The sequence below is a fragment of the Arachis hypogaea genome, chromosome 19 (genome assembly GCF_003086295.3).
Source record: "Arachis hypogaea cultivar Tifrunner chromosome 19, arahy.Tifrunner.gnm2.J5K5, whole genome shotgun sequence".
NCBI classification, from domain to species: Eukaryota; Viridiplantae; Streptophyta; class Magnoliopsida; order Fabales; family Fabaceae; genus Arachis; species Arachis hypogaea.
The window spans coordinates 157753248-157768203 of NC_092054.1; the positions used below are offsets into that span (position 1 = coordinate 157753248).

Below are 14956 nucleotides of genomic sequence, written 5' to 3' on the forward strand. Positions count from 1 at the left end.
AAAATGTTGTTTAATTTATATTTTAAAGTATATTTTGCATTTTAATATACGATTAATGATACGTGTACACCAAAATCAGCTACCAGTATAAAATACATATTGAAATATAAATATATATTGAAAATAAATTAAAAATCCACACATATTTATACACAAATACATTGGTGACTGATTTTAGTAGGTAATTTTGGTATACGAATAATATTTTTAATTAATATATATTCTATATAAATGACTGATTTGATAGTTAATTGAGTATATTCGTAGTATATCTATTGAATTATATAGTTAATTGTGATCCATAAATACATGCTTGAGAAAGTATAAGAGAAAGATACATTGAATTTTTTTTGCGTAGTTCATTTCATTTATATTTGAAAAAAAAAAACATAGTTTATAATAAAAAGTTTTTGCTTAACCTTTGAATTTTTTTTTTTTTGCATAGTTTATTTCGTTTATATTTAAAAAGTTCTATGTATCTCTCTCTTACTTTCTCCACCAAGTATTTACAGGTCACAGTTAACAACATATTGATTTAATTAAGCAGTCTCCAAAAACAACATATGGCGGCCATTGATTCAGGGGCGGAGGAGGGTAATTGTCTTCCTTAATTTTAATTTTTTATATGTAAATTTTAGTTTAATCTCTCTTAAAATTTTATTTTAATTTTATTTTATTATGTAAATATTTTTTGTTCCTCTAATATTTTATCTAACTCTGCCCATGTATTGATTAAACCCACGTTTTCCACACATAACAACTAAGTAAGTAGCCCGTCATATTTTAATTCCTTCAAGAAAAGAAGAAGTTGGATAGGTTCGCAAAAAGAATGTTTCGTTAATGGTAAACGAGTTTCATGTTTGTCAAATCTTGCAGCCGTAAACCTGTGTTCCAAAGATTAAAAAACTCTGATACTTTAAAAACGATGTCAAATTCTTTTTCATTTTATTTTCAAGATATATTGGTATAAAATAATTTAGTTACAAATACATGCATGTAAAAGTTCATACAAATAAATATAGAAATTTACAATGAATTTAAATGATAATAAAGTAGTAAAGCACCAATGAAAATTGTCGTATAATGTCTTTGGACAACTCAACTATGCATGATGGTCATAGTTCTAAGTGCTAAGAAAAATAATAATATAGTTATTATAGTTATGGAGGATTCACATACTTAGTAATTAAATGCAGGTGAAAACGATGACGCATGATTATGATTATGATAATAATGATTATGGGAAGATGCCACGTAGTTGGAAAAAGCTTAATGTGCGCGCAGCTTCATTCTTCAAAGTTGAATTAATACTAATCTCATATTCTCTTGATCTCTTCTGATCGTCGTTCACTTGATCATTCACACCAAAACGCGAATCGCACATTGTCGTTCACTCACTGCTCGTCGTGGTGATGACGAAGATGGATCCAGCACCTGCTGCGCAACGTCGAATCAAAGCCATCAACAACCACCTCACCCCCGCCGCCTCCTCTCACCGTTCTCCCTCCGCTCTCCTCCAACCTTCCCCTACCGCCGCCGAGTTCGCCTTAGGTTTCTCTCTCTCTCTCTCAAAATGAGGATAATGATGTGATATTACTTTGTTTCTGTTGTTGTGGATGAATCTGATTTGTCCTTCTTTATTATCATTGACAGCAAATAATAAACACTAATTGATTAATAAATGGAGTTAATCGCTGTAATTTATGTCTTACTGTTGTTTACACTTTAGAAAGTGTATCAAACAAGTGTGTTGTTTAAAGTTCTTTCACTTTTTTTTTTTAATTAAGAGTCGGTAGTAAAAGGCTTTGTGAGATTTGAATCGAAATCCAGAAATTCAAGAGAGTTGAAAGTTTATTCCCAGAGAAAAGGTGTGAAAGTTTCAGCTATCACTTTTTCCGAGTGCACTGATAAATTATCGTTGTTATTCAATGGAGACCTTTTATAAATTTATATTTTTCTTTTTCCCCCAATATGGACCACTATTCCGCATCTTTGAAATTAATTATCACCTAGGTAGGTGTCATGCATTCGGAATTCTGAATCTTAACACTTCTTTATTGTATTGTATTCCCAAAGATGGATCTAAAATTAAATTGAGAGATGAATCTAATAAAGTAATGTCAGTGATATTGACATCACTAGTTGCAACTTCACCAAAACATTTGTAACTGCTGATCATTTTCCATTCTTTTGCGAAAAATAAAATGGCATATAATATATTTATAATTAATTTGAATTCCAGGCTCCCACTTTTCACGTGCATGGCTTGTTGGTGTTACCTCGTTACTTTTTTGCAATTACTTTCTTGCTCAGGCATGCTATTGATATCACTAGTTATGATGTTTACTTCTGAGCAGAACAAGGTTATAGTGTTGTACTCCCAGAGAAATTGCAGACAGGAAAGTGGAACGTGTATAGGTATACCTCTTCCTCTGTTTTTTGGTCTTCTTGTCTTTGTTTCATCAATTTAGGGCCATTTCTCTGATATTATTGTTACTGTGATTTTCTTTCGTAGATCTGCACGCCATCCTCTGCAACTGGTGACCAGATTTCCTGATAATCCTGAAATTGGCACCCTGCATGATAATTTTGTGTGAGTGTTACTCCTTTTTATCCAAAGTTTTTTTTAATTCAGCTCCATAAGATAGATCATAGAATATAGGTGAGTAATATTAATCGCCAATTCTCCAATACTTCAGTAAGAATTTTTTTTTATGCCTTATAAATTGATATGAATGTTGGTAAACTCTAATAATAGGCATGCAACTGAAGTTTTTCGAGACTACAAGTATCTGGGAACTCGTGTCCGTGTGGATGGAACAGTTGGGGAGTAAGCAGCTCAATTTTCTACCTGTTTTCTGACCTGTCTTGATTTCTTCACAAGATTTCTTTTACATCCTTCTCCTCATTCCTGTTCTTGTTACACTCTTAAGGTACAAATGGATGACATTTGGTGAAGCGGGTGCTGCCCGCAGTGCAATAGGTTCTGGTTTGATACATTATGGAATCCAGAAGGTGAATGCTAGAATTGTATAAATGTGGTCCATCATTGTTCATTTTTACGCATGATATCATTTAACCATTGGTTGGCGTGGTAATTTGCAGGGCTCCTGCATTGGTTTGTATTTTATTAACAGACCTGAGTGGCTCATTGTTGATCATGCTTGCTCTGCATACTCATACATATCAGTTCCTTTATATGATACTCTAGGTATGTTGTTTTTTTATTTATCAGGGAACATTCTTTCATATTTACGTTGGCCTAACTTGTAGATTTAATAGCGAGCAATTGTTTTCTCTGTAGGTCCTGATGCTGTCAAGTACATCGTTCATCATGCTGTTGTACAAGTTGTATTCTGTGTTCCTCAAACATTAAATTTAGTAAGTATATCGGAGCTTCAACTTATACTTAATATAGCATATCGCTTCTGTTATCGTCATATTGTAAGTTCAATAGTAGTGCATATCAATATCTTGTCAATGGTTTTTATTGTCAAATTTAATTTATCAGATACTGAAATGTAAAAATTATCATGCCAATGTAAAAATTATCATACAAAACCCCTTCTTATATATGTCAACTGACTTTGCAGTTGCTGAGCTACTTATCGGAGATTCCAACTATACGTCTGATTGTGGTACGTCTGCATTTGACTTATGCTCATGCTGAATATTCAAAATCAAAGTATATCCTCGCTGATTTTCAGTTTGTATGCAGGTAGTTGGAGGTATGGATGATCAAATTCCATCAATTCCTTCATCATCCGCAGTTAAGGTTATTACATATTCACAGCTATTTACTCAGGTAAACTAGTAGTTTTCTCTCAAATAGTGTAAACTTTATGAGCAATACATATTGCATTCATATTATACCACATGTAGGCTTCACTGGCATTGTTAGAAAGTAAAACTTCTGCTGTGCTCCTTCTATCTATTGGGGTGCATCAATATTATAGTTTCTTTTGCGAATGCTGTTTCGATTGATTTTATCTGCCTGCTATTTACTATATCGTTACCAAATCGTTTGTGGATTTGGATATAGGGGAGCAGTAATATTCAGCCCTTTTGCCCACCTAAGCCCAATGATGTTGCAACCATTTGCTATACAAGTGGTACCACTGGAACCCCAAAGGTACATAACTTCTCCTGAAAAGAAACTCTCGTTTGCTTCCATATTGGTATATTGTTTTCGGATAACTCTTTGAATCTATACAAAGCATTGCTGCTGCATGTTTCTGCTAAACAAATTTTGGTCAGGGTGCTGTCTTGAGCCACGGAAACTTCATTGCAAGTGTGGCTGGGAGCACGTGCACTTCAAATGAAGTTTTCGGTCCTTCTGACACGTAAGCTCATTTTGGTACTCTATAACTTATTAGGCACTGTTTGATGTTGTTGTTTCTTTTGGTATTTTATTCTAATGTCTTTTCCTGAAATTCTTTCAATTTTCAGTTTTATATCTTATCTCCCTTTGGCTCACATTTATGAACGAGCTAACCAGGTCTTCACTGTATATTATGGTATTGCTGTGGGATTCTACCAGGGGGTATGTAGCCTTGAACAAATTAGGCTTCTTTCTTCCTTTGAGATGGCTTACTTCTCTATTTGTTTTGATTGAGTTATGTAATTGCTGCTTTAGATTTGTATTGCATGAGTCTGATGCTTATAGCTATTTGCTTTCACTTTTTAAATGTGATAAAAATAAAGATTTCTTATAGAATACTGTAGCGTTAGGAGTCCACATAATAATTCAGCAAGAAAAATGACTTTTTTTGTATTGGAACAATATATTTTTGTGAGGCGAACATATTTTTCATGATTGCCATTTCATGGAATTCCACATTACTCTGTCAAAAGTTATGTGCAAATAACAATATTTTATAATAGTTTCCTTGGTTATCAGTAAGTTTTTAAGCTTAGGCATGATAATAAGGTTGTTTCCTTGTGACTTGGAAGTCGAGGGTTCAAATTTTGAAATAGACTCTCTCCTTGCACTGTCAGTAAGTTCACTTACTTCTCCCCTTACAACACCCCACCAGTTAGGAGCTCAATGCAGCAGCCCTCACTTACACTTAACACTTAACAAAGCCTTTCCCACTAGGTAGGGTTAGCTACATGGATTAAAGACATCACAGCATTGTATTTGTTAATATCCCTTAATGTCCCATGCAAATTATCAAACCAACAACCAACCGTGTATGATGTGTAAAGGTAGGTTTTATATTGTTTATATCTGTTTCACTGTATAAAAGGGCAGTCCAGTGCATAAGTATCCCGCGTTAACGTAGGATCCGAAGAAGAGTCGTATCCAAAGGGTGTAATGTAGGCAGTCTAACTTGATAATGATATCAGTGGCTCACTATATGCTGCAATATTTTCATATGAAACTGACACTTCGGTTTTACCATCTGCATGCAGGATAATATGAAACTAATAGATGACATAGCTGCTCTAAAACCTACCATATTTGTTAGTGTTCCTCGGCTATACAACAGAATATATGCTGGGTAAAGTAATATACATTTAACTACACCTTTCAAAATATTAGCTTCCCGTGTTCAACTTCATTGTGCCATTCAATCTTTTTTCCCTTCTCTTTTTGCAGTATTTTGACTGCTGTTAAAACATCTGGTGGTCTGAAGGAAAGGCTGTTTAATGCTGCCTACAATGCGAAAAGGCAGGCACTAATTCATGGTAAATTGTATTCTCAATGAACTATCTTCTGCATAACACGCATTTATATTGCTGCATTGTCCTATTCGTTACAATACTTAACCGATCCCTATTGTGCCATTAACATTGATCCTGCTGATACTTGTATCAAAGTTGTACTTTTCGGTCTTCCTCTGTTGATGGTCGTTATTAATTTCCTGTTTATATAAGTGTCGCAAACATATTCTCAAGAAGAGTGGGCTCTTCAGTTGTGTCTCTTTCAACTTTAGTATCCTTGTAAATGAAACTTATTTTCAGTAATATAATGTGTATAAATATATTTTTCAGGAAAGAGCCCATCTCCCATTTGGGACAGGTTAGTTTTCAACAAGATAAAGGAAAAGCTTGGAGGACGAGTTCGTTTGATGACATCAGGTGCCTCACCCTTATCACCTGATGTCATGGAATTTTTAAAGATGTAAGTTTTTGCACAGGTGCTAAGAAGGATTGTCCTCTTATTATTTGATTTGAATTCTTTTCTTGGTTGCATGACGTGTGAACTGCACAGTTGCTTTGGTGCTCGAGTGTCCGAAGGATATGGAATGACTGAGACTACTTGTATTATAAGCTGTATGGATCTGGATGACAACCTTTGTGGTCATGTTGGCTCAGCTAATCCCGCTTGTGGTAAGTAGTTGGTGTGAATTTTACATCAAATAGCTTTCTCTGCCCTGGATTCATGATTCAAGAAAGACTATAAAAGAAACCATTAAGGAGAAAGGTTGATCAGATAGACGGTAGTCAAATAGCTTAATATAGAGGGAGATCAGGATAGAGTATATATGACAACTATTTTAAGATGATAATAGTTTAAATTAAATATGACTTGTGACAGGATGCCATGGTATGGTCTGATATACGTAGCTGACTAACAATTAATGGGACAAAGCTTAATATTTATTGTTTAGTTTAGTAGTTATTTTTTAGTTTAGAGATATAGAAAGTGGGGGAGATAAGTTGATTTATCAGTTTGTGGATTCAGGATTCTTACCTTTATCACTCAAAGGACCTGGATTAATCACCTTAAAGGAAATGTGAAAGTTGACAATAATTATACAAAAAATAAAAATAAAAATATGGGATTGGAACAATTTTTCTACCTGCCCCTGCCTAATCTGAAATGAATGTAAAAAAGTGAATTTTATTTGGGCTGCGGGTTTGGAGTTCTAGTGCTAAGAGTTTCGTTCTATTTCAGAGATAAAACTTGTGGATGTTCCAGAGATGAACTATTCATCTGATGATCAGCCCAATCCCCGTGGTGAAATATGTGTCAGGGGTCCCATTATTTTTCAAGGTTATTACAAAGATGAAGTTCAGACGTAACCACCTTGCTTGTTCTGTGATTTCTTTTAATATTTTCAATGAGATTTTTATATCTTTTATGAGATTTACCTTGTTCGTTTAAAATTTTCCTGAATTTTGATTAAATTGAGCAGGAGAGAAGTGATTGATGAAGAAGGATGGTTGCATACAGGAGATATTGGAATGTGGTTACCTGGTGGTCGTCTCAAAATTATTGATAGGTGAGATAGTACCATCCTAATTATATTTCATATGTTTTAGTTCAAAGCATGGCTTCTTAAAGTACTGTCCATCAATGAAGTGATACTAATCCCGTTGGGCTGCACGTCTGCTGTGTTCATTGAGTAGACTATCAATGCATTTTAAGGTGAACCTTAGTATCTTCTTCAGGTGCTCTGTTCATTGAATGCCATTTTTGCAAGACTTCTAACTTAGCATTACTTCCATTTAACTTTTATATATTGGACTTCAGACAAATGAGCTAAAGCATATATTACTTCTTATCTTCCTGTCTACTTCTTAGCTACATGTAATATACAAACAGGAGATTCTATTTTCTGTGCCTTGTTGTTTAAGTGTAGGTAATAGCTTTTTTCTTTGTCATCATTCAATGAAATCCAGGGTGGGCAATCTTACCTGAATACTGTGTCATGTTTTCTTAAGAGGCGTCAGCTATTCACTTATTTTCAGCCCCCCCCCCCCACCAAAAAAAAAAAAAAACCACAACAATAGTAGTGAGAAGTTATACAAGAACTCCCTAGTGTCTTATCCAGAAAGATCTATTTTACTCCTGAATTTCTTCGTATCCCTTTCACTGAATTTGTCGAGCATATAAATCAAGATTTTCGTTTTCATTATAGGAAGAAGAATATCTTTAAGTTGGCACAAGGCGAGTACATTGCTCCTGAGAAAATCGAAAATGTATATGTCAAATGCAAGTTTGTTGGGCAATGCTTTGTATATGGTAAGGAAATATGATATTATTGTGTTTAATTTTCTCTGTCTCTCTACTTTGATCCCTGTCTAGCATGCTGATACTTCGTTTCGTTTCATAGGTGATAGCTTCAATGCTTCCTTGGTCGCTATTGTTGCGGTGGATCCAGACGCCATGAAAGCATGGGCTGCTTCAGAAGGCATTCAGGTAGTTTAGTTGTTAACTATCAGATCAAATCCTTTGGCTCATAGGTGTAACCTAAAGTCCTTAACTGCCTAGAGAAGAAGTTGATTCTCTATTTTGTAGACATTGTTAAAAAGAGATTTAAACATAAGGTTTAAATGTAAATATGATTTATGACAGGGGACTTTAGCATCATTTGATTGATCTAGGGATATAGTCATATAGACATGGAGCCGAATTTGTTTTAACTTTTAAGTAACAAATGGCCTCTTTTTCGTGGTGTTTGTACCTATTTTTATGCACATGCGCTTCTTTCTTTCTTTTTAATTATTTGTAAAATGGTTGTTGTATGTTTATCTCGATAAAGTTAAATAGAACTCCTTTTAGTTTTGATAAAAGATTTATAAGTTGTATAGGTTAAACACGGTATGTTTAAAATATGTTTTGACTTAAAGCAACATCCTGTATTTATATCAAATTTCAAGGGAGGTTCATCAAAATTTATTCCTTTTATTTTATTTTTCCTTTAAGGGGATGGTGCTGATTTTTGAAAGCAGTGTGTTCCAATAAGTAACTTATAATCCCTATTTTCTGTGCATGGATGCAGCATAATGATCTAGCACAACTTTGCAATGATCCCCGAACAAAGGCTGCTGTCTTGGCTGATATGGATGCTGTTGGACGAGAGGCTCAGGTAAGTATAAGTTATTCACTTAATGTTTTCAAGTTCAAGTCACCTCAGTTTCAGTAGTAATTAGTTTTCTGTATCTTATTTGATGCTATGCAGCTTAGAGGTTTTGAATTTGTAAAAGCTCTAACTTTGGTGCCTGAACCATTTACGATAGAAAATGGTCTTCTGACACCAACATTCAAGGTAAGCATAGAGTCCTCATCCTTTCAAGTGTGTGAGATTCACCTGTTAAGTGGCAATGAAATCATGTTCTGTGTACGTGCATTTTACTTTTCAGGTTAAGAGGCCTCAAGCTAGGGAATACTTTGGCAAAGCAATATCTGATATGTACGATGAGCTTTCAAGAAACGATCCTACTCAAAAGCCATTGTGAAATTGAGGATCTCCTTCCCTATCCGCAAACTGGAAACATTGGCCTAACTGGAAAGTTCCTGCATGTTTTTACTGTGTTGTATTGTCTCATGATTTGTTCATATTCTTCTCTATCTTTTAGATTTTTGAATAGTATATTATTATTTCTTACAATTACAATAAGATGCATTCTTTCTTTGGTTTTTGGGTAACATAAGATGTCTCCTTTATTCGGTGGTTCATCACCACTTATCATCAAGATAGACTTCTGGCTTAATTATTGTTATTTTGATCCTAAAAGTACTAGTAGATTATGACCAGAGTGATGATATTGGTTAGTTAAAGGTACAAATAAGAGAATAGTATTGTTGTGGGTTTTTATTTTTTATTTTTTCTGGTGGTAAAGGAGTTAGAGAATTGTATTGATTTGGATAACTAGAGATCCTTTTTTTATTTCTAACGTTCACTAATCACTAGCACGTTTGAAATGACTATAAAGCAAGTGAGATAAAAAGTTGTGTACTTGTGTTATAAGGGAGAAACTTCAGATGTTCACAATACCTTTGTTTATTTCAAGCTACATGTAAAGGGAAAATACATTGTATTTAACATGGCTAATTAGCTACTATATATATTTTCATTGTCATTCAAAAAGGTATAAACGTGCCTAGGATCTAGGCAAAGGAATTATAGAGACTCCAAAAAGTCCCACAATCCAAAGCTAAAGAACACTATTCCTTGTTAAGCAAGTGCAAAGAGTGCCATGCCCAAACCCGTGATGATTCCAAATGGTCCCTTTAGAGCAATGAATGGGGCATCAGCATTGCTAGGGGAAGGTGCTGGTACACTACCACCGGTAGAGACTGCAGGGGAGGCCAAAGCTGAGGGTTCAGGCGCACCCGCGGAGACCCTGAGCACGTTAATATCAACCTTCTGGCCTGCTTGGCAGTGACCAGGGACTCCACAGAAGAAGAAGTGGTGACCATAATTGGTTATCTTAATAGTGTCATTGCCAGTTGTGAATGTTGCTATTGGGGATGATGTGTTGCATGTCTTGTACATTGCATGCGTTACTCTCATCACATTGTGGAATTTCGCATTGTACTCAAATACTGAACAAAAAAAAAAAAAAAAATCAATCAATCTTTTGGTTCTTTAATTCTTTTGCTTTTTATGTGGCTATAATGATTTTGAGCAGTGCGTTCAAGAATTCATTGCTGTTCTTTTTCCTTTCATTTCATCCTATCCAATAAAGCTAGTGCAGAACAGCAAAGAACAAAAAATTTGATGGAATTGAAAGTGGTGTGTGTAGGGTCATGCTACATCATCATGAAAACTCAAGTCTAATTTGCTATTAAAATAACAAAAGCCATAAGAATAAGAAAAAGAAAACATTATTGCTTGGTTTGGTTGAGTGAAAAATAAGAGTCCAATGTAGGGGCCCTCCCCTAAACTTATGATATAATTATAGAATATAGACTCTACAGAGTAGCAAGACTAGAAAACAGAAAGGGTCACCATGGATGTAAAGCAAGAAAATACAAGAATTATGACATTCTTATACCAAATAGTGTAAAGATTGTTTTGTTTGTCTTGTTCTAATTCTAAAAAGATGGAGCAGAACTATGGAAAGGACACCTCCATTTTTTCCAGAACAATTCCAAACGTTAATATAAGTGTTTGACAATAATGAACAAAAATAAACATATGATTTTATAAACATATTATATTACTGGATTTCAATTAAGAGTAATTAAAGACTTACTGATAGTGTCACCAATTTGGAAGTTCTTGGGAGCAGACCACTTTCTGTAGTCTATGTTGCCAAGGGTAGTCCAACCAGCAGAGTCCCCAACCTTGTAGACAGCTCCATATGCCACTGCCATCACCATCAACAAAACCATAGCTCTCTCTACTACCAAGGCCATGGCCTCAGTTTAACTTTATGCTCTTCAAAGTAGTATTTGAGATTCTTTTAACTTGTCCTTGTTTTCTCTGAGGTTGTGGTCTTTATATATATATTATCCTTGACTTTTTGACATATAGTTTGGCCTTTTAGGGAGTTGGAGGAGGTTGGAACTTGAAGAATGGTAAATGGATTTAATATTTGTCATTGTCTTCTTAATTGGTTTGATGGGAACCTCTTTTTCCAATATGAACAAAACGACATGGGTGGGTCCTTCTCCTTCCCACTCTTCATTATCTTACTCACTGCATTCATCTGTAGGTCCCAGTTAAAAGGAAAGTTCTCCAACTGTTTTCAGATACATTCATTTATTTTGTGTTAATTTAGAAACTTTTTATAGAATGCATAAGTGACAGACAACAATTTCCATTATATTTAGTATAAATAATAATACTATCTTTGTTCTTAAACATAACAAAATAATATATAATTATCATGTGTACAATTATAAGAGGTAAATCCAAAGTTGATCAATTTAATTAACACTGAAGGAATATGATATTGGTTGTAAAACTTGAAAGGAAAGAATGTTATGTTGGGGGCATATAGTATTGTTATGGTATGTGCTAGCTGCTACTACACTTCATCTGCAACAGAAAATTGGTGGGTGCCTTGATTACTATTTTCGTATTTTTATTTGTAACAAATTATTGGTGAGTGTCATCATAAACGGTAACCACCATATTTTGTTTCCATTTGGTCATCACGTTGCTTTGCAATCAAAGAAGCATTAACCCCTGAGAATTCTTGTAAAATCATGTGATTATATATATGATCATGATGCAATCACAAACATTGATATATACATTGTTACTGTTGTTAATTAAGCAAATTAACTCTTAAAAGTTTTAATAGTATAATTTTAAAGGTGAAAACTCAAGTGAAGTCGACTTCAGGTGAAGTTGATACTGAGAACCATTAGATGATTTTAAATGGCTCTAAGGTATCAACTTCACGTGAAGTTGACTGCACTGGAGTTTCCATCTAATTTTAAATGATTTATGCTTTTAGTTTATATGAAATCTCTATTTTAACTAATTTGTCTATAATACTTTTACATGCATCTTATCCAAAAAATAAATGAATAAAAGAATTTGGCTACTAAAGTATACATACTCCCGTTAAAATTCTTTCTAATCATGATTAATGTACTTGTTTGCAACATGCACTAATTAATCACTATACATTCCCATTCATACATGAAACTGAACCAATTATCAATCCTCAATCCGATCCATAAACCTCTTCCAAAACCAATGGCGTTTCCAGACTCGTTCTTGCATCTCTTCAATGGGGACATTCTTGGTCTCCGGAATGAGAAAAATGGTGAACAAAGACATAAGAAGCACCCAAGCAGAGAAGAACCAGAAAATAGCGAACTTCATTCGGCACAGCATGGACAAGAAAGACTGAGCAATGAGAAACGTGAAAAGCATGTTCACGAAAACGGTTACACTCGCTCCCGCCGATCGAGTCTCCAACGGAAAAGTCTCACTGGGAATTAACCACCCGAGTGGGCCCCACGACCACGCAAAAGACGACACGAACATGCAAACCATAACCACCACCAAAAACGCGTACCCCTTTCCCAAGTCATCGGAGTAATCCTGGACCTTCTTCATGAGAACCGCTCCGATCACCATTTGCGACACAAACATCTGAACTCCGGCTTCCAATAGCAGCACGCGCCGCCCTAATTTGTCCACGAAGTATACAGAAACCAAGGTGGAAACCACGTTCACGGCTCCTGTGATCACCGCTGAGTAGAGAGAAGCGTCGCTGTGGAACCCTAACGTGCTGAAAAGCACCGGTGCGTAGAACATGATGGCGTTAATTCCGGTGAATTGCTGGAACACCTGCATGAAGATGGCGATTATGAACGGAGGACGGTTGTGGCGCATGAGAAGGCCGCCGAAGGGAGCGGAACTGCGGCCCTTGGCTTCTCTGGCGGCTTTGCTGGCATTGAGAATCTCTTCAAACTCAGGGTCAACATTGTCAACGCCTCGAATCTTCTTGAGCACAACTTTTGCATATTCCTCAAAACCCCTCTCAACGAGACTGTTAGGTGTGTCTTCTACCATAATTGACCCTATTGTTAACAAAATTGCTGGAATGCCCCCAAATCCCAGTGATACCCTCCACCCATTTCCACCTTGCATCCTACACATGTAATTATTTTTTTATTAACTGCATGAATTGTCATCCAAAATAACTGCGGATATTGGATCTGATCCGATCTAATGATTTTAGTGCGGATCTGATTGAAATTTTGACTATATCCAATTCTATTAGGATTGGAGAGTTTATATATTTACTTACTTGGAAGTGAACCAGTTAACCAAGTTGGCAAGAAGAATGCCAATGGTGATGTTAAGCTGGAACAAGATGTTAAGAGCACCACGAATTCTGGTGGGAGCGATCTCTGAAAGAAACAATGGGACGGCTTGGTTGGCGAAACCAACGCCACAGCCGAGTAAGACCCTGCCAATGATGAGGATGAAGAGGCTCCTTGCTAGAGAACTAAACCCCGTTCCAACAACGAAGAAAAATCCAGCAGCCAACATTGTCTGCTTCCGACCTAGCGTTCTGTTCACCGGAGATGCAACTATGGTTGCTACCAATGCTGCAAGGTACAACGACGATGTGAACAATTGTAGATTTTGGTTGTCGTACTTGCAATAATTACTTTCTTTTCTTCTTGTATCTTTTGTCTTTATATATACCTCTGGAAAAAAATCTTGCAGAAATCTAGGCATTGATGTCACCCCACCTGATCATCCAAAATTTTAAGGTTAGATCCAAATCCTAACTATTTATTTCTAACTATATATATATGTTCCATAAAAGAATACCTGAAATTCCAATGTCATAACCAAACATAAGGCCACCGGTGGCGGCCATTATGCAAGAAATTATGACAGCAAATGTAATCTTGGCCTCAAAATGGGTTCCCCCTGAAGCTGATGTAATAATTCCTCCTGCCATAATATGTGTGTGCTTATTATGTCTAATAAAGTTCTTATATTAATTATTGAGGTTTTATAAAGGCGAAGTTATTCACATATACAGAATCCAACTTCGCCTTTGGATCTCTCTAAACAATAAACATTGTGTTAAGGGTGATGATGAGGAATATATAGGAAACTAAGAATGGAAATTGAAACGAATAAGTTTGACCACCAATATGGATATCCCATCTTTAGGATCCTACAAGAATCAATCTGTTCAAATCCACTTGTTATGTCTAATTGTGGAGTATATCCATTACTCATTCTAATTATATCTAAGTAAATAATCCTCTCCCACTTATCTATTTTTTCCTCTCTCTATCTCCATTTAATTAAACCGGGTTTTCAATCATTTTCAATGATAATAAAAGCTAATAAGTAGCTAGGATTGGATTATGATTATGATTGTATACTAAATAAAGAGAGAAAATGGTGTGTATAAACTATAAAACAACTCCATCAAAAGATTCTTCTTCCTTTAAAGGATTTGGTCATGCGGAGACGTGAACATCCACAATCATTTGATATTTCAAAAAATATCACTTGGACACTAAAAAATAGTTTATATGTGTTTATGTATAAATATATATTATTTAATTTATTTTTAATTTTTTTATATTTTAATGTATATTCTATATAAATAACTAATTGGTATTTAATATACATGCAGCATAATTATTTTAATCAAGTCAATTCAAAAATCACAAATATATTACATTATATGTATGACTACGTAATTATATCAAAATTAGTTTTTTATCATATTTTTTCTTGGTCAAATATGTACATCATTTATTTTTTTAAAAATTTAC

At 35.0% G+C, this 14956-nt stretch overlaps 3 protein-coding genes and 1 long non-coding RNA gene across 6 annotated transcripts; 2 read left to right on the forward strand and 2 right to left on the reverse strand.

Annotated features, from left to right (window-relative positions):
• Positions 1-329: 329 nt before the first annotated feature.
• Positions 330-9636, forward strand: LOC112776686 (long chain acyl-CoA synthetase 6, peroxisomal). 3 transcript variants are annotated; one of them, XM_025820914.3, is made up of 24 exons: positions 330-594; positions 1197-1551; positions 2358-2418; positions 2516-2593; positions 2759-2830; positions 2934-3015; positions 3106-3211; positions 3305-3381; positions 3594-3638; positions 3719-3805; positions 4043-4132; positions 4258-4343; positions 4450-4543; positions 5416-5504; positions 5603-5691; positions 5998-6127; positions 6218-6336; positions 6905-7028; positions 7146-7232; positions 7872-7975; positions 8067-8152; positions 8736-8822; positions 8916-9002; positions 9097-9636. In XM_025820914.3, exons 2-24 carry the CDS (start codon positions 1413-1415, stop codon positions 9190-9192), a joined length of 2115 nt encoding a protein of 704 aa, XP_025676699.1. In that variant the 5' UTR covers positions 330-594; positions 1197-1412; the 3' UTR covers positions 9193-9636. The 3 variants fall into 3 exon arrangements, with proteins under 3 accessions (XP_025676699.1, XP_025676698.1, XP_072083258.1); XM_025820913.3 differs by lacking the exon at positions 330-594 and having other exon boundaries at positions 873-1551; XM_072227157.1 differs by lacking the exon at positions 330-594 and having other exon boundaries at positions 997-1551; positions 5998-6025.
• A 37-nt stretch (positions 9637-9673) lies between these two features.
• Positions 9674-11288, reverse strand: LOC112776687 (mavicyanin). Its single transcript, XM_025820915.3, has 2 exons — positions 10936-11288; positions 9674-10282 (listed from the first exon to the last, which is right to left on the reverse strand). Exons 1-2 carry the CDS (start codon positions 11096-11098, stop codon positions 9912-9914), a joined length of 534 nt encoding a protein of 177 aa, XP_025676700.1. The 5' UTR covers positions 11099-11288; the 3' UTR covers positions 9674-9911.
• A 913-nt stretch (positions 11289-12201) lies between these two features.
• On the reverse strand, positions 12202-14122 carry LOC112779891 (sugar transport protein 13-like). The gene is made up of 3 exons (XM_025824248.3): positions 13989-14122; positions 13456-13906; positions 12202-13296 (listed from the first exon to the last, which is right to left on the reverse strand). Exons 1-3 carry the CDS (start codon positions 14119-14121, stop codon positions 12354-12356), a joined length of 1527 nt encoding a protein of 508 aa, XP_025680033.1. The 5' UTR covers position 14122; the 3' UTR covers positions 12202-12353.
• On the forward strand, positions 13631-14293 carry LOC140182043 (uncharacterized). Its single transcript, XR_011877870.1, has 2 exons — positions 13631-13766; positions 13881-14293. It is a non-coding gene; the product is annotated as an uncharacterized lncRNA (long non-coding RNA).
• The last annotated feature ends 663 nt before the right edge of the window (positions 14294-14956 follow it).

Excerpts from the sequence above, each read along its gene's own strand:
- LOC112776686 (XM_025820914.3), top strand. The coding sequence starts at position 1,413 with ATGACGAAGATGGATCCAGCACCTGCTGCGCAACGTCGAATCAAAGCC. Across the intron at positions 4,133-4,257 it reads GTACCACTGGAACCCCAAAG|GGTGCTGTCTTGAGCCACGG; the intron begins GTACATAACTTC and ends AATTTTGGTCAG. Across the intron at positions 9,003-9,096 it reads TTCTGACACCAACATTCAAG|GTTAAGAGGCCTCAAGCTAG; the intron begins GTAAGCATAGAG and ends TTTACTTTTCAG.
- LOC112776687 (XM_025820915.3), bottom strand. The coding sequence starts at position 11,098 with ATGGCCTTGGTAGTAGAGAGAGCTATGGTTTTGTTGATGGTGATGGCA. Across the intron at positions 10,283-10,935 it reads CCAAATTGGTGACACTATCA|TATTTGAGTACAATGCGAAA; the intron begins GTAAGTCTTTAA and ends TTTTTTGTTCAG.
- LOC112779891 (XM_025824248.3), bottom strand. The coding sequence starts at position 14,121 with ATGGCAGGAGGAATTATTACATCAGCTTCAGGGGGAACCCATTTTGAG. Across the intron at positions 13,907-13,988 it reads TTATGACATTGGAATTTCAG|GTGGGGTGACATCAATGCCT; the intron begins GTATTCTTTTAT and ends TTGGATGATCAG. Across the intron at positions 13,297-13,455 it reads GTTAACTGGTTCACTTCCAA|GATGCAAGGTGGAAATGGGT; the intron begins GTAAGTAAATAT and ends TTACATGTGTAG.